Below are 21,013 nucleotides of genomic sequence, written 5' to 3' on the forward strand. Positions count from 1 at the left end.
CTTGTGATTTGCTTTCAAATAACTTGAAGTACTATTTTTATCTTTCCAAAGATATGTGGAGTGGGCTTGAGATTGGTGATTTACCACGGATTTTTATTCTCAGTGTATTATTATTCACTATTGTTAGAAACTGCAAGGCTTGACCACAACAAAGAAACTCTCAATTTAGGTGCCTTTCCAAACATACAAAATGATGGCTTTTCAACTTGAAAATGAACAAAAAGAACTGCTGTTTATTCCAGGTCACACTTTGCACATTTTTCTGAGTTCCTTGCGGTGGGATTAGAAGCTTGGTTATCAGTATTACTTTTACGAAACTGTGGAACCATATGTGCCCCCACCCCTAATAAGCATAAATTCTGAAGCAGGAATCTTTCCAAGAGTTTGAGATTATTCTTCTCATATTAACACAGCTAAATGTTTATACAGACTAATTAGTGAAGCTTTCGTCTAAGGAATATTTCTCGTGTCATAATTCTATTGTATTCTTGCAAGAAGTGTTAATTGTTTTCATACATTGTGTGCTCAGTGAATATCCTAAATAGGCTGAACTTTCTTAAGGCCCTGGTTTTCAGGAGCAGGTAGAGAAATAAAACTTTAGCAAGAAACAAAGCATTTCAGCACTCACTCTGTGAAAATGTGTGCTACCCAATCTTAGATGCCTTGTGTATTAGGCAGCTGTTGTAATTTTTTTAGAAAAAAATCCACATACCTCGAAGTATCATGGATTTTTCATTAACAGTACAAAAACATTGGTATGTGTTGTACATAAAAGGAAGGGTTTGCAGAAGGTTGGCAGCATGTGAAGGAAAGCACGGACTTCATAAATAAAATGATGAGTCATACACATTAGGACCAACTGTTTTTATGCTGGTCACGTATGTGGAAAAAAAACCCTCAAGTTTCTTTCTGAGTGTTAGGTTTAGGTGCTGGGTTCATCACTGTAGTCCAGGAGCTTGTCATTAACACGATTAAAAAGCAGATGCAGATGAAGACACTTCAACGACAGATGCAGCTGTACAGAGCTGTTTGTATCCCACACACGTATGGAGATGCACAAAACTGAAGCTGTCTGGCCTCTTTACAAATCCTTTGTTTCAAATATTTTATTTTTTGGGGTCATTCATTTTCTGATACTACAGTTCAAGAACTAGACCTCTGCCAGCAGGTTTAATGGCAGAGTGTTTACCTTGTTTACCCATGTTTGCTATATGGTTTATGCTATTTCTCCTTTCTGTCGACCTCCTGAAGGGTGGCTATATTAATTTTGTATCAATGTTTGCAAAAAACAGTGGTTATTGTCCCATTTTAGTGTAATGTGATTAATTTTAACACGTACATTTCTGAACAAGGAAATACCACCACCTGTTTCCAAGATGTTTTCAAATTGCAAAGAGTATTCATATTTACAAGTGTATTATTTCCTCTTGTATGAGACAGCGAGCATTGTGGTATTCTTCAGGACAAATGTACCTCAGACAAGCCTTCCAGTGCCAAGAAAAAGACTGAGAACTCTGTTGGTTTGAGATATTTTATGTTTTTGAACCTCAAAAGGATTTAGATCTTCATGAAAGTATTAATTAATATTATGATAACATGAGTAAACATACAGTATAACAAAAAGATGCCAGATACATTAAGACTAATTAATAGTCCAAATAAAAACAAATAAAATAATCCATTAGTAAATATTTTCATTGAGTAAATACACAAGCCCTTAGATTTGCTGGCACCCCCTCGAGTAGCAATGGAATTATCTAGATGTTTCCGTTACCTGTTAATGAGTGTCTCACATTGGGCTCAAATTCATTCTTTCTTACAGAACCTTTCAAGTCTGTGTATTTGAGGGTTCCTTGTGTGGATAGCTTACTTCAGATCCTTCCATAACATTTCAGGGTTTTTTTTCTCTGGGCGCTGATTGGGCCAATCCAAAATGCAAAATTTCTTCTTCCGACATTTTCTTGTAGGTCTGCTAGCATGTTTGGGATCTTTGCAGGGGGTCTTGCTGCATGGATAGTCTTGCATTATGCTCCAGGATTTGCTGATACAGTGTCAGATTCATGGTTATCTGATGGCAAGTCATCTTGGTCCTGAGGTGGCAAAGCAGCCCCAAACCATGATTCTCTAAAAACCGTGCTTGAAGGCTGGGATGAGGTTCTTCTGCTGGAGGGCAGGTTTTTACTACACAAAACATATCTCATGGTGTCCAATATGTTCAACTTGTGACTCGTCTGCCCAGGAGATGTTCTTTGAGTAGTCTTGTGAATGGCCCAGGTGCTTTTTGGCAAAATTAAGATGGGCAGCAGTGTTCTTTTTAGGGAACCATGGTTGCTTCCTTGCTTTCCTCCCATGAAAACCACTCCTTTTGAGGTTCGTTATGATGTCCCGGATGAATTTTAGGGGTTCCCCTTCGGAAGATCCTGGCAGGATTACAGGTTCTGGATAGAGTCACCATGGTCTTGAATATTTTCCACTTGCCTAACGGTGGATGGATGAAGCCCCAGTTGTTTAAAATGGTTTTGTAATCCTCTCCAGACTAACGAGCATCAGGTATTCTTTTCCTGAGTTTCTCAAAAATCTTTCTTGATAGTGACATGACATGTTTGTGCTAAAACACTCACAAAGCTTCTGACTCACATCGGGGAGGACTGCCAAAACGCAGCAGTTGTTTACATCTTGCTTAATTATTTAACCCATTAATTAGCTGAGTGAAGTAGGCCTTACTTATTGTTTCACATAATAGAAGTGGAGTGTCCAGAAAAGTGTTATATAAGTTTAATGATTATTATAAAGACTCATTATTTTCATGTAAACATTTTTTTTCTATTCCATACACCACTGTGTCTCAAAAAACATTGAACTGTTAAATATAAAATATTTAGTTTTTTTTTAAAGACTGAATTTGATTAAAAACAGTATCATGGTAAGAAATTGTCATTCCTGCAATTAAATTCAAGCTTTTTCTCAGCATTGTGTATGATCTGTGACAAAAATATACCAAAATGACAAGAATATACATATAATATACAAAGCATAAAAAGGAGCTACTCTGTGTATGTTTTTAGAAAAAAATAAAGTGCACAGATTTTAGATATTGATTAAATGTTTTTACTGTAGTTTTGATGAATGGATCATTCATGAGTGACTGTAATTCACTCCAGGGACGAATTGTTGCATAAGCACCTCGTTAGTGAGAGGGTTAATTGGCCATATGTGCTGAGGTGATTTAACCTGTTGAATATCAAGCCCGATTTTTAAGCCAAAGTCAAAATAAAAAGCACAGACAACAACCAATGCACCTTCGTATATTATATAATTTGTATATTGAGAGAGCAAAATTTTCATGCCATCAGTATGTTTTGGAGCTGGACAAAGTTGATGCACTGCTGCTCACCATCTGGGATGTTCAAAGCCAGCAATGTCTAACCTTCAAGACAATACAGCCAAACATAACCTATAAATTATACGTGATGATCTGAAGTTCCACAAGTCATAACACCTCTCTGACGTGCCGACTCACCCCCAACCTGAATTGGATGAAGGAGTTAGAAAATGGATCGACACACAAATTTAAAGAATATTAAATCTTAATACTGTCCATGTCAATTTTAGTAAATCTGTTTCACCATTTATGAAAAAATGTCTTTAGATGCTTTAATATTTTCACTGCCTATTCATTACAGCTGCCAGTATTTTCTCTTCATTACATATTATATTTTTTCATTATTTGCAATGCAGTTGTATAGTATTTGTGGTTTTACAAACAACAAGCCACAAAGAACACATAGAGCTGGGATTCTACGCAATTGGTAGCAGATTTAAAAAGATCAGGTCATTTTGGTGAAAATACTGTATGTTGCTCATAAAAACGGGAGTTTTGTTATTTGAATACACATTACCATGGGAAATGAATTCCAGTATACAGTATGTCGTGATTATTACAAAAGTGTCTAATAGAATTGTAGAGGATGGTGGAGTATTGCTATATTAGTGTAACGCAATAAGTCTTTTCCTTCATCTTTTCTTGCTGGAGAAGCTACTGCCTTTTCTAAGCTTTTTTTTATCAGGTTCTGAATGCTGATCACAAGCCAAAATACCAATTTTCCTGTAAACATTGCATTGAGGGCATATTTGAAATCTTTTTAGAACCTATACTTAATTTTCCAGAGATATGAAAAAACTTTTATACCTCTGTTTTTTTTATAAAATAATATTAATTTTTCACTTGTTTTCCAGGTTACCTGTAACAAAGAATACATTTAGACAGTACAGAGTTCTAGGAAAAGGTGGATTTGGGGAGGTAAGAGAATTCCTTTTTCCTTACCAATGTTTTAGATAGTAACAGTCTTGAAAGATCTTTTTGTCAATCACAGCATTTAGCATTTCATAAAGAATGACCCTGATATGTTTCCCACAGTCCTACATGTTAAGGAAATGTAACTGCATGTTCTTCCACACACATTTCAACAGAGCTTTTGAGAGAATGTTGATGCACAAAACCCAAATAAACCCTTTAGTGTATAGAATTTAGCAACAAACAGAAAAATACGAAAATCTGTTTGTTTTCTTTCATTTGTCTTACACTATGTATTTATGGATCTTCTGGTTGTATAGCAAACAATACTGCCGCTTTTAATCTTTTTACAGAATATAGAAATTTAAATTTAAATTGTGAATGCGCTTCTATGTTCTGCACAACTTAGATTTATTTCCCCAATTTGCAATGCAGAAATGATCTGAAAAAAATGTAGCCTCACCCAAACAAGCAACAAATTGTGTTCTGTCAGTTTTTTTTTTCTTCCACAGTGTCAATTTCTCATCTCTGTGTTAGGTTAAAATTAATAATTGAAGTTAGTGTATTGTTTTATCTTATAACAGACAGCTTTCCTTATTTTTAATATACGTACACCTTAAGTAGTTTTCTTCCCAAGACTGTTCTTTCTGGGTTGCATGATCGCATTCTAGGTAACCAATGAACACACAGCTTCTTTTAAACAAATCAGGAGGACTTTGGCAGTCTTTATTTCAGGTGTTTTTGTAATCAGTTCAACTTGGAGACCTCCCCAGAAATGCCTTCTGGAAAAACAAGAAAAGTTACCCTGATGTCTTGGCCAAGCACTGATCCTATGGGCCTCTTTTTCCTGTGTTCCGTCGTCACGCAGGTATGTGCCTGCCAGGTCCGAGCTACAGGAAAGATGTATGCTTGCAAAAGGCTGGAGAAGAAGAGGATAAAAAAGAGGAAAGGGGAGGCTATGGCTTTAAACGAGAAACAGATCTTAGAAAAAGTCAACAGCAGGTTTGTAGTAAGTATCAACTTCACACTTCACCAGAGAACAAGAAAGCTGTGATTGGAACAATGTGTTGGCAGTACTGAAATGATAAAGCTAAAACTGAGTTAAGTCCTCAACATTATTTTTTTCCTTAATTGTGCGGTGTTCTTGGTAAAAGGCTTCTTTTAATAATAAAGGAACCATTAGAATGCAGTCCTTCATTTATACTTTTGAAGGGAAGGAGTTTATCATTAAAAGACATATTCAGATGAGCTTGAACAGATTATGGTGTTTGCCCAGTGACAGTGCCTTCAAGGAATTGTTTTTAACCATTCAGCTGCCATCACATTAATACACAGAATGAATTTAGATGATTTTAATAATTTGTGACGAAAGTCAATTAGACACAGTATGCCAAGATGCACAAGAGCTCAGGGTCTTATATTGTACAAACCAAAATTAAGGAATGTGAGGCTTGTGCTCTTTTGTAGAACAATTCTAAATTAAATGTTAAATGAAGATTAATAAGATATATTATAAATAAGTGTGATTAAGACATTTAGCAGAACTGTAGTATTTTAATAGATACAAATTTTAATAGCCAGTCTTCATTTGAAAACAGCATTATTCTGTAATTGGGATGGAAAGTTCTGTAGAAAAGTAATTAATTGACCTTTTTTCTGTTTTTGCTATTCTCTCTGTTGTGCTCATCTGCTTCAGGAAATTAGTTGCAATGCAGATATGTTTTAGATTGTGCTAAAAAGTATATGCTAATAATTTACTGATTCATATACTGTGCATCCAAACTAACTTACAAACTGCAACAAATGCACAAAGTTATGAGACCTTTTTGTAGCTGTTTTATTGGCATTGCATTGAACAAACATGGGTAAATTCATTATGCTAACATTAATCATCATCAGCTTCCAGTGAAAGTCTCAGGCTAATAATGTTCTCGGTATTGGAAGCAATACAGTCGGTATATCTGTGTTGTATTCTTTACACCAGATTGCAGTTGCTTGTGGGATTCTCTCCCATTCCTTTCTTACAACCTGGATCAGCATGTGACTGTTCACTGGTCTCTGAGCCCTGGATGCCACACGTCATCCCAGCAAATATTCAATAGGACTCAGATTAGGCGAGTAGGGCAACTGCAGCATAACTGTCACCTTAAAAGAAAGCTATTGTTGTATGTGCAGCGTGAGGACATTGCTTGTCCTGCAAGAATGTTGTCACTTCAGGATGAGGTCACAGGAAGGGCAGTAAGTGGGTTCCCATGGATAAGACCAATGTAGCACCCTACAATCATGTTGCAATCACTACATATGGATTTTTGTATTGACTAACATTCATGGCTAGACCATCCTTTTTTGAACGTCCACTACACATTTATATTGGTTCTTGTATTTCAAGGATTCCCCCATTGTAACTTCTTACTGACAGACAACGCTCGACTGTAACATCTCATCACTATATCACTGGGATGTTGACAGCAAGCAGATGTCGTTCTACCTCCAGCCCTCCAATGGCATAAACGCATTACTTTCTTCATAAGCAGCGCAAATTGGTTCCTTTTGTGTTCTTCCTTAATAGTCACCAGGCTTGATATTCAACACTTTAAATTACTGATACCCAATCAACTCTCTTTACTGAGATGATTTAGCTTGTATGCAGCAGTAGCATCATGGTCAGGCATGATCAATCAATTCATCAAAATTATGCAAAAAGCATTTATTAAGTATCTAAAATACGTATACTTTAGTTTTCTGAAACCTGATGTATAAATAAAGTGATGAGATTCTTTTGTTGCTCAATATAGGAGATTTTTAAATATTAGTGTCTGACATTAAGAACAACTGTGTTTATCATGTACTTCATCCTTCTAAGCTGTCTGATCTCCTGTTCCTAATAACACAAATTTGTTTATCAATATACATGTATGATACATGGTCAAAAAATAATTTTAAATGATTAAATAGGTGTTGCCTATTTTTACATTGGCTCCTTTTCAACGTTTATTGAACAATTACTCATGCCGTCGTAAATACTGTAGCTGTGGAGAGTCCAGGTGAATGCTGGAAGAGGTATTAGTGGGGCCAGAAGGGGGCGCTCACCCTGTTGTCTGTGTGGGACCCAATGACCCAGTGATAGGGACACTATACTGTAAAAAGGTGCCGTCCTTCGGATGAGGCATAAAACTCAGGTCCTGACTCTCTGTGGCCATTAAAAATACCAGGGCATTTCTTGAAAAGAGTAGGGGTGTTACCTGAGTGTCCTGGACAAATTTCCCACTGGCCTTTACCAATTATGGCCTCCCAATAATTCCCATCTCTGAATTGGCTTCATCACTCTGTTCTCCTCCCTGTTGATAGCTGATGTGTGCTGTACGTACTGCCACACTTTGGCTGCTGTTGCATCATCCATGTGCACACTTGGTGATGGTGCCTGTAAAGCATTTTGTGTAGATTGTCCAGAAAAGCACTATGTAAGATTCATTTTATTTATGTCTGAAAGGCCAGATATATGAACATATACAGTATGACAAAGTCTTCAATGTAGTATCACCTGAATTCTGATGGGCAACACAGTGCAATGTCATAATTAACACAAATAACACACACATTACAGCATTACACTAAATGTTTTGTTTTAAAATTGCTGTTTTTCTCAGGAGCTGTCACATTCTTCAAAGGCTTATCAATCAAGTTGAGAAAAAAACATCATAGTGGACTTTAATTTAATAATTTATTGCTGCAACATAACATTTCTCTAGTTAGTAATGTAGCGTTATACAGTATGCTACTTTCTGCAGTTTAAGATTTCTAGCATTTTACATCTGGGTATCATAGAGGTTATCGGTTTAGTATGGATAGGATGTCACATAGTCTGATCTGTTGTTTAGACATTGTGCTTTGAGTATCTGTAATTAAAGTAACCGAGCAAGTGTGAGCATGAAGGTGCCAAAACATATTGTTGTATTAGATTTTCAGTTGTAATAGATTTTATGTATTAGCATATTTTAAAAATGTGTCATTTCTTTTCATGGATTTCTTTTTGTATTATTGTTTCTTCAGGTTAATTTGGCTTATGCTTATGAAACAAAGGATGCACTGTGTTTAGTCCTGACAATAATGAATGGAGGTGATTTGAAGTTTCACATCTATAATATGGGGAACCCAGGCTTTGAAGAAGATCGAGCCTTGTTTTATGCAGCAGAGATCCTCTGTGGCTTGGAGGACCTTCACAGAGAATTTATCGTTTACAGGTGAGCAAGGTAACTACAGCAAAACGGGACAAATGTTAGATATGGCCATTGAATGGCTTTTAGTGATCTCCTCAGATCATCAAAAGCTAAACTGGCAGGATAGTAGGCAGGATTTCCAAGCCTACCAAGTGGTGTTGGTGGACATTAAGGTGGCATTCTTAATGGATCTGAATACCCTAACCAAAGAACAGTATGGTAATGAAGACACTGTTGTAGAAAGTGCCATTCTTCAAATGAGTCATAAATGGAGGTCCTGACTGCTTGGTCCTTCTTAGCACTGTTTATACGTGTGTGGGTATTAACCTCAGTGTCCTGGCTAATTGCCACTCTTGGTTTGCCCAGCCTGCCATTCCTATACAGTAGTTCCCTCTTAATTCAGTTCTCAATTCTCCACCCAATCCATTGTGTAGTGGGGCTGCTGGTGCAGAATGACTAATGTAAGAAGCCCAGGTGGGTGCCACACTGAATTGCTGGATGAAACGTGTCCCCTCCTACAGTATATGTATGAAGCCTTAGGATACTTTAGGATACTTAGGATGAATAAATGTAATTATTTCTCCCTGTTGGTAGTAGTTAGCAGTAGTGGTAGCTACAGTAGTAATGTGATTGTGGCAAAGGTATTGGTAGTGTGAAGAATTAAAACAAAAAAGTAAAAATACAATATTCAGTAATGGAGATGGTCCATACATAAATCCATTTGAACACCGTTTCTAAAATGGATTAAAAGAGGAAATTAAATTAAAAAAGAGAATTTCTTTTTATGAGGTATGTTTTTTTAAATCTAATTCATTTTAAACAATTTTAGAAATGAAGTAAATATTCCCCTTGTGCCTGTGGCTATGTAACATTGTACAACATGTTTTCTCAAAATTGGATTCCCTGTGCTGTAAAATGAGTCAGAGGGACAAGTGCTTTCCACATTTTACTTTTATTCTTCTGTTTGTGTTGGATTAACATGCTTGTTTTTTGTGTTTGCATGCCTGTATGTATTTTCTTATTACCTATGATGAATGCCTGGCAACTGAGTAAAATGTAATTTGTTTCACGATTGGGCTCTTAAACTTTAACTGTACGGTGCTTTACAGCCCACTTCCTTATCAACTTCCCTGCATTTTTTTTATTACAGTTCTGTCTTTCTTATCTGTGCTTTTTTGGAATACAAACTGCACATCCATTTTTAATTGATGATCCTTTGGGCATCTAATAGGTTTGCTTCAGAAACGAAAAAATAGCCGTTTCTTTATGCTTTACTGAATATGCAGCAATGTTCCACAAACATTATCATACACCCAAGTTAATCAGTGTGGCCTTTGCATGTGTGTGCTTGCTTTTGCCTATTATCTGATTTCCACAGAAGAAATCAGGAAATACATCTGCTTGTGCTATCCTCATTCGAACTACTATCTAATGTGCTTACCATTCTTTCCTTAAAACATATAATTTCCATAATTAAAAACTTTTCAGTTGTTGACAAGATGTGAAATTGAACATCAGTATTAAGTATTTCAATATCTTGTTTCTTGTCAGTTATGTTCGGCAAATTGTAATTGTCCCCTAAGATGTTAAAAAAGCCAAATTGAGTAATGTTACAGTGTCATCTATGATACAATTGTTCAAAACCTGAAAAGGATGTCTAAATAAAAGTCATATGTATGTTTACATAATTATTTCCTTTCTAGATCATTTTATTGGACCATATACTTTCCACAGAAATAAAATGAAGGAAATGTTTAAGACATTGTATGAAAATAAAATTGCATAGACAGGTTAAAATCTGAGTAGTTTACAAAATGCTTTTTTGTACTAGTTTCTAAATTTCTGCCATTTTTTACAGCGTAAATATATGCTGCTGTAACGGTTTTATTTTGCTCTTTAGGGATTTGAAACCAGAAAACATCTTGTTAGATGACTATGGTAAGCATTTTTATGTAGAAAGTTCTAATTATCAACAAGTCTTAAATAAAATATCTTGTTGCTGGTTTTCCAGAAATGGTATTGATTAAATTGTGTTATAATCTACCCCTAACATTTTACCCTGAACTGCATTTCCAGGAGTCTGTTTATCTGTACTAAGCTTCAGTTTATAACAGTATAAGACTTTTTACTCTCTCTTCTCTAAAAATGTGGAGAGGCCTTAGTTTACCAGCTTTGACAAATACAGGACAAAACGTAATTGCTTATGGGTGCCAGCATACAAAGAGGGTTATTGACATGTTAAATAAAATGAGAAGTTGTTCAGATTCCGAACCTCATACAAGAGCTTTAATGCTGCTTGCTGCTTTGTTCAAAACAATTTGCAACAGTAATCTTGAGAATTAGTCACAGGTGCCATGGGTTCACATTAATAATACATCATTTTACCACTCAACAGCGGTGGGTATGGTAGACCTTTCCAAAGATCATATAATTACAAATAATATATACTACTAGAAAACAAATGCAGAATAATCTGTTGCATAATGTCCCCAAGAGTGCCATTGTGGGTTCACCTTTTTCAAAGCTCTAGATGAAACTGGCACACCATTGACAGGTTTATAGGTTTAATGGTCTGAATAGCTACCCCAGTTTTAGATAAAATAAATGATTGCCTGAAAAGCTGAGAGAATTCAGAAAGAAGGGGGATGAACTCTGAGGGATAAATTATTCAGTGCCTAAGAGTTTAGAAGTACATGACTTTCTTTACTGTTTTTTAAGATCTTTAAATTGCTACAGTTACATTTACAGTTTTCTTAGAAATTCTGTTGCATGTGGAATAACAGTATATAAGAAATGTGAATAGGTGCCACATTGTTTCTTTCTGTTGCTTAGATCAGCTCTGTTCTTGTATCAGTCTTGTATTTTTCATTTAAAGCTGTAAACTCTTTCTTAAAGTATCCATAGCCAAGGTTAAAAACAAACCTAAATATAAAAAATATATATTGAGTTTAACCTATCCTGCTAATGTTATAGTCACAGATTATTTGGATAGTTATGCTTATTTAATAATTATGATTTATGAATTGCATGTATTATAGGTTATTTCTGATGTGTTTAGTTTTAGTTATGTAGAAAAGTTGTACTGACAAGAAACAAAAGTGTAACCTTTAAGCAACTTTGAATAATAGTTTTCCAAAAAATATATATGAGATTTACATTTATATGTATGTAATGATAATACATGAGCAACTCTGTTATAAATTTACCAGCCAAGGCATTAAGGAATCTGTTCCACAAGTAACTTAACCTCAAATTATTGGTTTCACATGTTTTTATTGCTGTTATTTATTGACCTGTGTTTGCACACCATTGAGCAAATGCCAGCACAGCCTAAAACACTTATTAGAAAATGTGTTCATTTTTTTCTTTATGTTGTATTGTAGTGAAAATATTTTTTTTTTCTTGAAATCGGTTGTATGTGTTGGCAGGCCACATTAGGATATCAGACCTGGGTCTCGCTGTGAAGATTCCTGAGGGTGAGACTATACGAGGCCGGGTAGGAACTGTTGGTTATATGGGTGAGTTCTTTCTATTTCCTCTTTGATAGTAAGCGAAGGCTTAAACAGAATCCTTGTCTAAATGTCAGTCGCAGTTATACAGACTTCCATCATAATTCGTTTTTGGCCTCTGGGGGCGGCATGGTGGCACAGTGGTTAACATTGCTGCCTTACAGCGCTGGGGCCCTGGGTTCAATTTTGGACCTTGGGTGCTGTCCACGTGCAGTTTGCATGTTCTCCTCCTGTTTGCATGGGTTTCCTCAAGGTGCTCCGGTTTCCTCCCACAGTCCAGAGACATACTGGTTGATGGTGGTGGGTGGATGTGTGTGATTGTGTCTGTGCCTGCGGTGGACTGGCGTCCTGTACAGGGGGTATCCTACCTTGCACTTGTTGCATGCTGGGATAGGGTCTGGCTTCCCCACGATCCAGTATTAGATGAAGAGGCTAGAAAATGGATGGATGGTAATACGCTGCGAGTTAGTGGGTGAATGCATGGGTCTGGTTAATGCTAAACACAGCATACTGTATTCATCCCGGACTTGTGCATTATATTGGGGAATTGTACAAAGGGAATACAAACAGAGCACCACATTTAATAATAATAACAATAAATAATTGCTTACACTTACATAGCGCTTTTCTGGACACACCACTCAAAGCGCTTTATAGGTAATGGGGACTCCCCTGCACCACCACCAATGTGCAGCCCCACCTGGATGATGCGATGGCAGCCATAGTGCTCCAGTACGCTCATCACACACCAGCTCTCAGTGGGAAGGTGAACAGAGGAGAACAGAGATCACATTTCAATGTACAAGATCTGTACTGCTTAGTTTAACAGGGTTATTCCAGGTTAATAAAAGGAAACTCTGGGGAGACACTTTTTCCACATATGATTGCGTGCACAGTCATTAATTACTTTTTGTTGTTTTGTTGATTGCAGCCCCAGAGGTACTGAATAATCAGCGTTATGCCCTGTGTCCTGACTACTGGGGCCTCGGCTGTCTGATCTACGAGATGATCGCTGGGCAGTCGCCATTCCGCGGCCGCAAAGAGAAGGTGAAGCGAGAGGAGGTGGACAAGAGGGTGCTGGAAATTGAAGAGAGTTACTCTGATAAATTCTCTGAAGAGGCCAAGTGTGTTTGTAAATTGGTGAGTGAAGCTGTCTTCCCAAAGGCAAATTATCATCACGTTTTGATTCCCCATTGTCATATTGTCACTATTGCAGGTAATTGTTACCTTAAGTATAGATGAAGTATTAACATGGTTACTGAGTGCCCACTGGGTAACAGCCCCCAGTCAGATTATCTGATGGTCTGTTGGTCTGTTTGCGAGCAGTTGTAATGTAGGCTGTGCTGTTCTTCCTCTGTGGCCAGAATTTCCCAGTGGCATCCAATAACTGAGTAAATGATGTGAGGCTGTTATGCTGTGGGTTTAACTTGGTTAACCTTAACCTTACCTTGAACCCATCACCCCTGATTAAACTGTTCCAAGATTAAAGTGGAAACAAAAAAGTCTCATTTGATGTAGATATGTTGTCTTAATTCCTTCCCAGCTTAGCCTTTACTGAAACAGTAAATAAAAAAAATAAAAAAATGTATAAAAAAATAAAACAGTTGAGGAGCTTGACTTAGTAGCATCAGCACTTGGTGGTGGTGATTCATTTATTTATAATTTTCATCTCCCGTTATTAGCATTTTAAGGGCTTCACAGTGCCTGCCACAGTTTTCACTGCGATAAATGTTAAATAATAATGAAATGACATATTTTAGACTTAATTCTGAACATCATATGTCTCTCCTTTATTTTGTAGTTATTAACCAAAGACCCAAAGGAGAGGCTTGGATGCAGAGGAGAAGGAGCATCAGAAGTAAAGCGACACCCATTCTTTAAGTCTATTAACTTTAAACGCTTAGAAGCTGGAATATTGGAGCCACCTTTTGTGCCTGATGTGAGTATTTCACACAAACTGGAGACAGGTTCTCTTGACAAGAGATAGTGAATTATGGCTCTTCAAAGATCCCCCTCTTAATTTGAGCATTTTTAAATCGCAAACTGGACTAACCAATAGTATCCATAATCAGTTTTGCTTCCATAGCGTTAAACTCAGTCACAAACAGGGACATTGTAGTACAACATATGCAAATGATTCAAATGGATGGCGGAATGATGTGAAGAATAAAGAATTAACTTTTATGTCAGGTGCTTTTCTCTAGGTGTGGAGGTGTTGCCTGTTTTAGTAGCTTAAGAGAACTCTTTATGAAATGTGATAATGGTCAGTGCACTCAGGGTAATTCAGTCATTGTCACCTTTCCTAGAGAAACGTCCAATGACTTTTCATACAAAAAAGCAAATTATTTGAAATTGTTTGTAATAGACAGGGGGTTCATTAAAATTATCTGGTGATTATCATCTATCATGTACTATACTGTATGTGTTATATGTACCATATACAGGATCCAATTTAAGGTACTTACAGTGAAACCTTTAAATGTTTTAAAATGCATATGTTTGTTAGAAAACTAAATAAAATAGTATGGGTCAGATAGACTAAGAAAGTCCAGTTGTGCACAAACGTACAAAAAATTATGGTTTAATTGTGACAAGTAAACATTGCACATTACATCCTTTGTACTATGAGAAAGTGTTAATGAGGAGAGCAACAGTATACCAATTTACACAGGTGTTATGCTTTAGCAAGGTGATAGGCTATATAATATGTCAACACACTACACTATTCTAGCCTCATGTTTTTGAGAAGAAACAGAAGTATTCTGGAAAATAGTCCCTAGTTTGCCTCATCAGGACCATAATCTGGCACTATTGAAAGGGAATAAAAAATAATGTTTTTCTGATCAGACATTCTTTGTCAGGAAGTTTCTACCCTGAGGTCCAGTCAGGAGGTCATTGTCTCCCGATAATGTTTTAGTGTATTAAGAAATATAATTTGCTGTTAATTTTTATTTATTTTGTACAACTTAGTAACTTAGTATTTCAACTATAGAATCTCATATGTAAAGCTTAGGTCTTGTCTTGTTTGGCAAAAGGAGTTTGAATGACTCACTTGCACGAACGTTTAAACAGGACTTACACTAAGGATTAGATTTCTCACTTTTATTCACTTAGACCACAGGCTCTTAAGCATATGTTTGTGATCTCTGTGCACATAAGCACTTCCTTTAAAAAATCTCTTACTCTGTATCTGTACCTGTACTGCAGAAGTAAAAAGTAGTAAAGTTGTGAATGTGATTTAAGATAGCTTATGCTATTCCTTATTTTTCCTATCTGAAAATATACAGTCAGTAATGTATATACTGTACTGCTGGTGAAGAATGGAACTTTAATTATTGGTGTGTTTCATTGTTTGTGTTTTAGCAGAATGTAGATTTAAAAGATTAAATACACCTAACTTTTTTTTCTGTGTTTTTGTATCAGTGTTTAAAATCTAAAGGAAATGTAAATATTATTAAAAGGCAGCTCTTCAAGAATCAAATTTCTAAAGCATAATTTGTTCTTCAGCCTCGTGCCGTGTACTGTAAAGATGTCCTAGATATTGAACAATTTTCCACTGTGAAGGGGGTTAACTTGGACCAAACAGATGATGACTTCTATTCCAAGTTTGCAACAGGGTCTGTTTCCATACCATGGCAGAATGAGGTGAGAAAAAAGGGCTTGCATATCGCCTTTAAAAATATTTCTGTTGTTTCTAGTCTCACCTAGTAATATTCACATTTTAAAATTCACAGAGCATTGCTTTTTACAATACTGTGAGTTCCATGACATTTTAAATTAACTTTAAGAGTGCAATTGCTGTACTTTAGAAGAAACACTTCACTTAAAATGCTTTGATAAGTACCAGAAAACAGAAACATGCCACTGGCCTAAATTTTACAGCAGTGTGTGTATAGTATCAGATCTCTGCATATTACTGTTGGATAACTTCAGGAACCTTTGATCATTTATTTCTGTCTGTTATCAGATTTGATATTCTTAAGCAATCTTAAGTCGTTAGCCACAGTGTCACAACTATTTGGCCGATAGACTAGATTAGGAAGGGAGAGAAAGAAGACCATAGAAGGCCAAATAGAGAAGCTGATTGTTGGGTCAAAGGTGGTGTTCATAGTTATGCAAATAAGAGATAAATGGTTTCACAAGCATACATTTCTCTCCCACATTGTGATTTTACAAATACAGTGTGATATTTCTTAGCCAGTGGGTGTGTGGGTGGGGATGAAGGTGCAGTTGAAATTTCAGTGGATTTAGATTGTGCAGTGTTTTGACAGGCAGTGCGCTTAGGACTGAAGTCTCACTTTTATGCAAAGGGTGATGTGTGTCTGGAGCAAAGTGCTCAGTCATGTTGTTAAATCTGACTACCTATGATCCATCAAGAAACACAAGAGCATGATCCAGTAAACTCTCTCTGATCCAGTAAACTTCTGGTACCCAGATATGGATATATTTGATATGGAAACAAAATAACGTTGTTAAAGACAATAATACTTTTCCCTTTCGTACAGATTTCTTTCTCTACTGTACACTGACATGTTCTGAGTGATTCAAAGATATTATAGCCTCCAATAGTTATGTTTCTTGAGACCCCATCTAATTAAAATTCAGTATGAACTTTTATGGAAACCGATTATTAACACATGAAATCCACAAAATATTACTTCCAACTGATTACTATCAGAAGCTTTCAGCCAACTACACCAAGTGTTCTGCAACTGCTAATCTTGGGAATCTGATAAATGTTTTCACATAGTGTTTCCTACCTACATACGTTTTACAGTATGTATGTTTAGTGAAAAACTGTTAATTTAATATGGTGTATGGTAACAGAAACTGCCTGCTTTATGATACCTCTCTTCTTAACCTTTGCTGATAATAACACAACACTAAAGCAAATAGACTTAATCTTAGCTATGTTAACATAAAATAAATAAAATGTTAACTAAAATATATAAAATGCTTGATAAATTATAGACCAGGTTAACGTAACAACACTAGAAGGAAGAAGAGTTAGCAGTAACAATACATTCTTTGTTTTACTACGTCGCAATACATCTTTTGTGCATCCACTAGATGTCACTGTAAACAGAGCCTTATGTAGAGAGTTTGGTCAAGTTTACAATGGGCGCCATGTTACACACACTGAGAGCAGGATCATAAGAGTGTCATGGCATAAACTATCTGCACCACATGCTTGGAATGGCTTTGTTTGAATGTCCAGTAAAAAGCTGGAATTCTGAGGGCACACATGAATTCCACACAGCATGTCTTCCACACAACAAAAATATAATAGTGCCGTTTCTCACATAAGCTCATTCTTCCCAGTTATAGTCAGCTGGTACCAGGTTGGCAAGACTCTCTCGATGAATGACTGGAACACAATAGTGTTTCTTTCAGCTTCATTTAGTGTTACTATATGATTCTATACTAATAGCAATTGTTTTTGTAAACTTGCTAGAAGGAGGTTTACAGTAGGTTAATTTCACTTCATTCAGACTGTGGATTTCTGTATCATGAATATATTTTCCTTTTAAGCAGGAAGAAGTAAGGCAGTCACAAGAAAAAATAAATTTAATAAATTTTAATGTAAGGGCATAAGTAATACATTTAACAAATAAAATCTGTTTCTGTTTTCTTATTTCTAGATATTTCTGTACTAAGTACTAAAAAGGCTGAACCTTCATAATACAGGGGTCCCAGACCCTGCTAACACCTCTATGCATTGCCTCACATATGTTGTTCAGTGTCCAGGCTTTCAGATGCTGAGTGCTTGAAACCACTGTATTGTCTCGCCCTGTGTTATGTTTTTTCTTTAAGTCTGGCTTTGGCCTTTCAGTAACCCTTCCCTTTTCCCCAGATGATTGAAACAGAGTGTTTCAGTGAGCTGAACACATTTGGGACAATTGGAGAGCTTCCCCAAGACCTGGACAGGAGCTACCTCCCAGAGCCACCCAAGAAAGGAATACTTCACCGCTTCTTTCGACGTCAGGTAAATCTTGCACACCTTATCCAGTTGGGATTGCTGTATGTGGCCTCTCACAATAAGACTGAACAATATAATAAAAATAATCCTATCACTTCTATAGTGCTTTTCTGGACACTGCAGGACATTACAGGTAATGGGGACTCCCCTCCACCACTGCCAGTGTCAGCCCCACCTGGATGATGTGACAGCAGCCTTAGTGCTCCAGTACGCTCACCACACATCAGCTATCAGTGGGGAAGAGAACAGAGTGATGAAGCTAATTTATAGATGGGGATTATTAGGAGGACAAGATTGGTAAAGGTTGGGGGGAAACTTGGCCAGGACACTGGGGTAACACTGCTATTCTACCTAACACTTATATGTTTTCCCCTGTTTACCCTTAATATGCTTGACATAACCGTAATATTGGATAGCTTGATGGCTGAGACTGTGCATGGAGCTGCCCTTTGAAGAGATAATCATTTTTTTCCATTTCTTTTTTTCCCTAAGTATTGTTTTTGTTTGTATGTATCCAATAGAATAATTCAGCTTGTTTAGCTCAACACAGAAATCAGTTCTATCATCGGGACATTACTTGAACAGCCCAGCACACTTCTTCATCCAGATTCATGACATTACAGAGCTGACCAGAGGAAGATGAACAGTCTTTGGAGGCAGTGTTTGCCATTGTCTCAATGGTGTATTACAATGTTTTCACAGCATCACCAAAACAACTCTAACAGCCCTTCAAACTCCAAGACCCATTCCAACCACCATGTGAATTCCAATCACGTGACCTCGAACTCCACGGGCAGCAGCTAGTGAAGAGCCTTTGAACGGTCGCCACTGCCCCTAGCCCACCCTCTGGCTGCGTCCTCCAGCGTTGGTGAGAGCCGAAAGCGAAATGGGAACTCCTGGAAAAGCTGTAATGGTTTAGGAGGGGCAGAGACAGTAATTGCTGATATCCACCCAGTCCACACAATGGAGCTGTTCATTCATTCCACAGTGACAGTCAGAGCCTCTTTCTGGATGGAGATGTTCCAGTTCCACTCAGGTTTATACCACAGTTGATGCGCGCAAGATCAACAGCAAAACAAGTCTCCTTAGAACATTGCAATAGCAAAATTAATAAAACCAAGCTATGTACAAGACTACTTGCACGTATTAAAGAAACATGACATTGGACTAAAACTAAATTTTGTCTTTATTATAATTATTATTCTTAATTACTATTATAAGGGAAATAATACATTTTGTACATTTAACTCTTATTGTCTCAGTTTACATTTTTTGTACGTTTGTATTTGAATGAACGTTTGAATTTCGGATGATTTTTGTCAGTCCAACAGCCCAGGCAAAGTCAAGCGTTCTCTGAATGGCATCCACTGAAATTATTTGTATGAAATGCAATGTAGAACTTAATCGATTGATTTTATTTTTTATATTTATGTATACATAGGCTGTATATATATGTATATGATTTTGTTTAATTTGCAATACTTTTTATGTTTTCTGGGACCTTCACAACCTGATTTGCCAGATCAATTTGCCTTTTCATTATTTAATACCATTGCAGATTTTAATGTGGAAAGCTGTTTTTTGTGTTATTTATTAAAGTGTACCCTGTCAAAGTAAATACTCAAGTATATTGCAGATTTGGATAGCTACCGGGGGTGATTTAGTCTTTACGGATGTTGTCATGTATCCTAGAAGTGCTGTACCACAAGCAATGCTAATCACTTAAAAAAAAAACTTTCCTCTTCCCTTTTCATTTTTAGAACATTCCTCTATGAATAACTCTTTTTCTAGAAAATTTCAAAAGTAATAAGCATTGGCTATTTGGAATGCGTGTATAATAGTTACCTGTGTTAGTCTGTGGCACTGGTCCTATTCAAGGGCAGAAAACAAATGTAAGAATTGTATGTGTCCCACTGAAACAATAAAGCAGAAGTTAGAGAACATTCTAATAGCCAACTAGTACAGAAACTCACGGGAGTTCTCTTCTCTTTTGTCCTATGGGCACGTGTTGCTGTGTGTAGAATGTCTGAATATGTTATATGGATGTTGCTGTTGTTCAAGACGTAGTGTTCATTTTTAACATAGAGGATGCCTACTTTATCTCTCATTTTACAGCTATAGGAATTTGTTTTTAATCTTATTTTTCATACGCTCCGGGTTGAGCAGCAGTTTGCCAAGGAGTCGGTGGTTCAATCACAGTTACCCATGTTAAAAAATGTATTTAGCTTTATCTGAACCTTACTTGCTAAAACTTAAGGTAGTCATTTAAATTAGCTCCTTGTCAATAAGGATAGAATGTGAAAAATGTGTACAGTATGTTACTTTTAGAACATTCAAGAAAATATCATTCTAATATGTTCAAGACACAGTAGCATTTAATTATAAATCTTAAACATGTTACTTTCCTTACTGTGTGCAATTTTTGTTTAAATTGGGTATCGAAAATTGTATTGCTTGTACTTGATTTTTTTGTTTAAAGAAGTTAATCCTGCAATGATATGGTTAAATACATGAGTGGTGAAACTCTAAGGGAACAAAGAAATTGGGTGAAATTTCAGAACCCCACAATTATTTGAGAGGAGTGCATTCACAACTATATAAGGGCCCATCTTTGAACAGTGTTTCAAGTACAAAAGAAAACATATAAATTTTATACACTGCTACATTGTAAGGTCTAATGTTTTACTTAATTACACTCCTCTATTCTGTTCCCGGAGTGTGCAGGAACTCCAGGAACTTTTTGCTATGTTCTGTGCCTTCAAACATTAAATCATATGCCTTTGCCAAGCAAAAAAAATTTGGTCCCACATTCTGACGTGTCTTCTTTTGCGTCAAATTTATATTTGACAGTTTCCATTGTTTTTCAGATTACACCTCAATCTTCATAAACTACGTCTCTTAATTTGTGAAAAGTACTGTGATACTCGGCCCAATGCCATAAAGGCTGTAGTTTTAATTTACCCTTTGCTTTAGAGCTCCCGTATTAAATCTGAGTAACCTCTAATAAAGGAAT

The 21,013-nt window shown here is 36.5% G+C and overlaps 1 protein-coding gene across 1 annotated transcript in view; it reads left to right on the forward strand.

Moving 5' to 3' along the window:
* LOC102684991 (G protein-coupled receptor kinase 5) overlaps window positions 1-20,797 on the forward strand; it is a 29,036-nt gene extending 8,239 nt beyond the window's left edge. The window contains exons 8-17 of the mRNA XM_006630728.3: window positions 4,237-4,300; window positions 5,163-5,303; window positions 8,345-8,535; window positions 10,412-10,449; window positions 11,940-12,029; window positions 12,952-13,160; window positions 13,822-13,959; window positions 15,528-15,665; window positions 17,875-18,006; window positions 18,703-20,797. Of these exons, the coding sequence (XP_006630791.1) occupies window positions 4,237-4,300; window positions 5,163-5,303; window positions 8,345-8,535; window positions 10,412-10,449; window positions 11,940-12,029; window positions 12,952-13,160; window positions 13,822-13,959; window positions 15,528-15,665; window positions 17,875-18,006; window positions 18,703-18,804 (1,243 nt within the window). The 3' untranslated portion in view covers window positions 18,805-20,797. The remainder of the gene's footprint in view (window positions 1-4,236; window positions 4,301-5,162; window positions 5,304-8,344; window positions 8,536-10,411; window positions 10,450-11,939; window positions 12,030-12,951; window positions 13,161-13,821; window positions 13,960-15,527; window positions 15,666-17,874; window positions 18,007-18,702) is intronic.
* Window positions 20,798-21,013: the final 216 nt, after the last annotated feature.

Source organism: Lepisosteus oculatus, chromosome 4 (assembly GCF_040954835.1).
Source record: "Lepisosteus oculatus isolate fLepOcu1 chromosome 4, fLepOcu1.hap2, whole genome shotgun sequence".
NCBI classification, from domain to species: domain Eukaryota; kingdom Metazoa; phylum Chordata; class Actinopteri; order Semionotiformes; family Lepisosteidae; genus Lepisosteus; species Lepisosteus oculatus.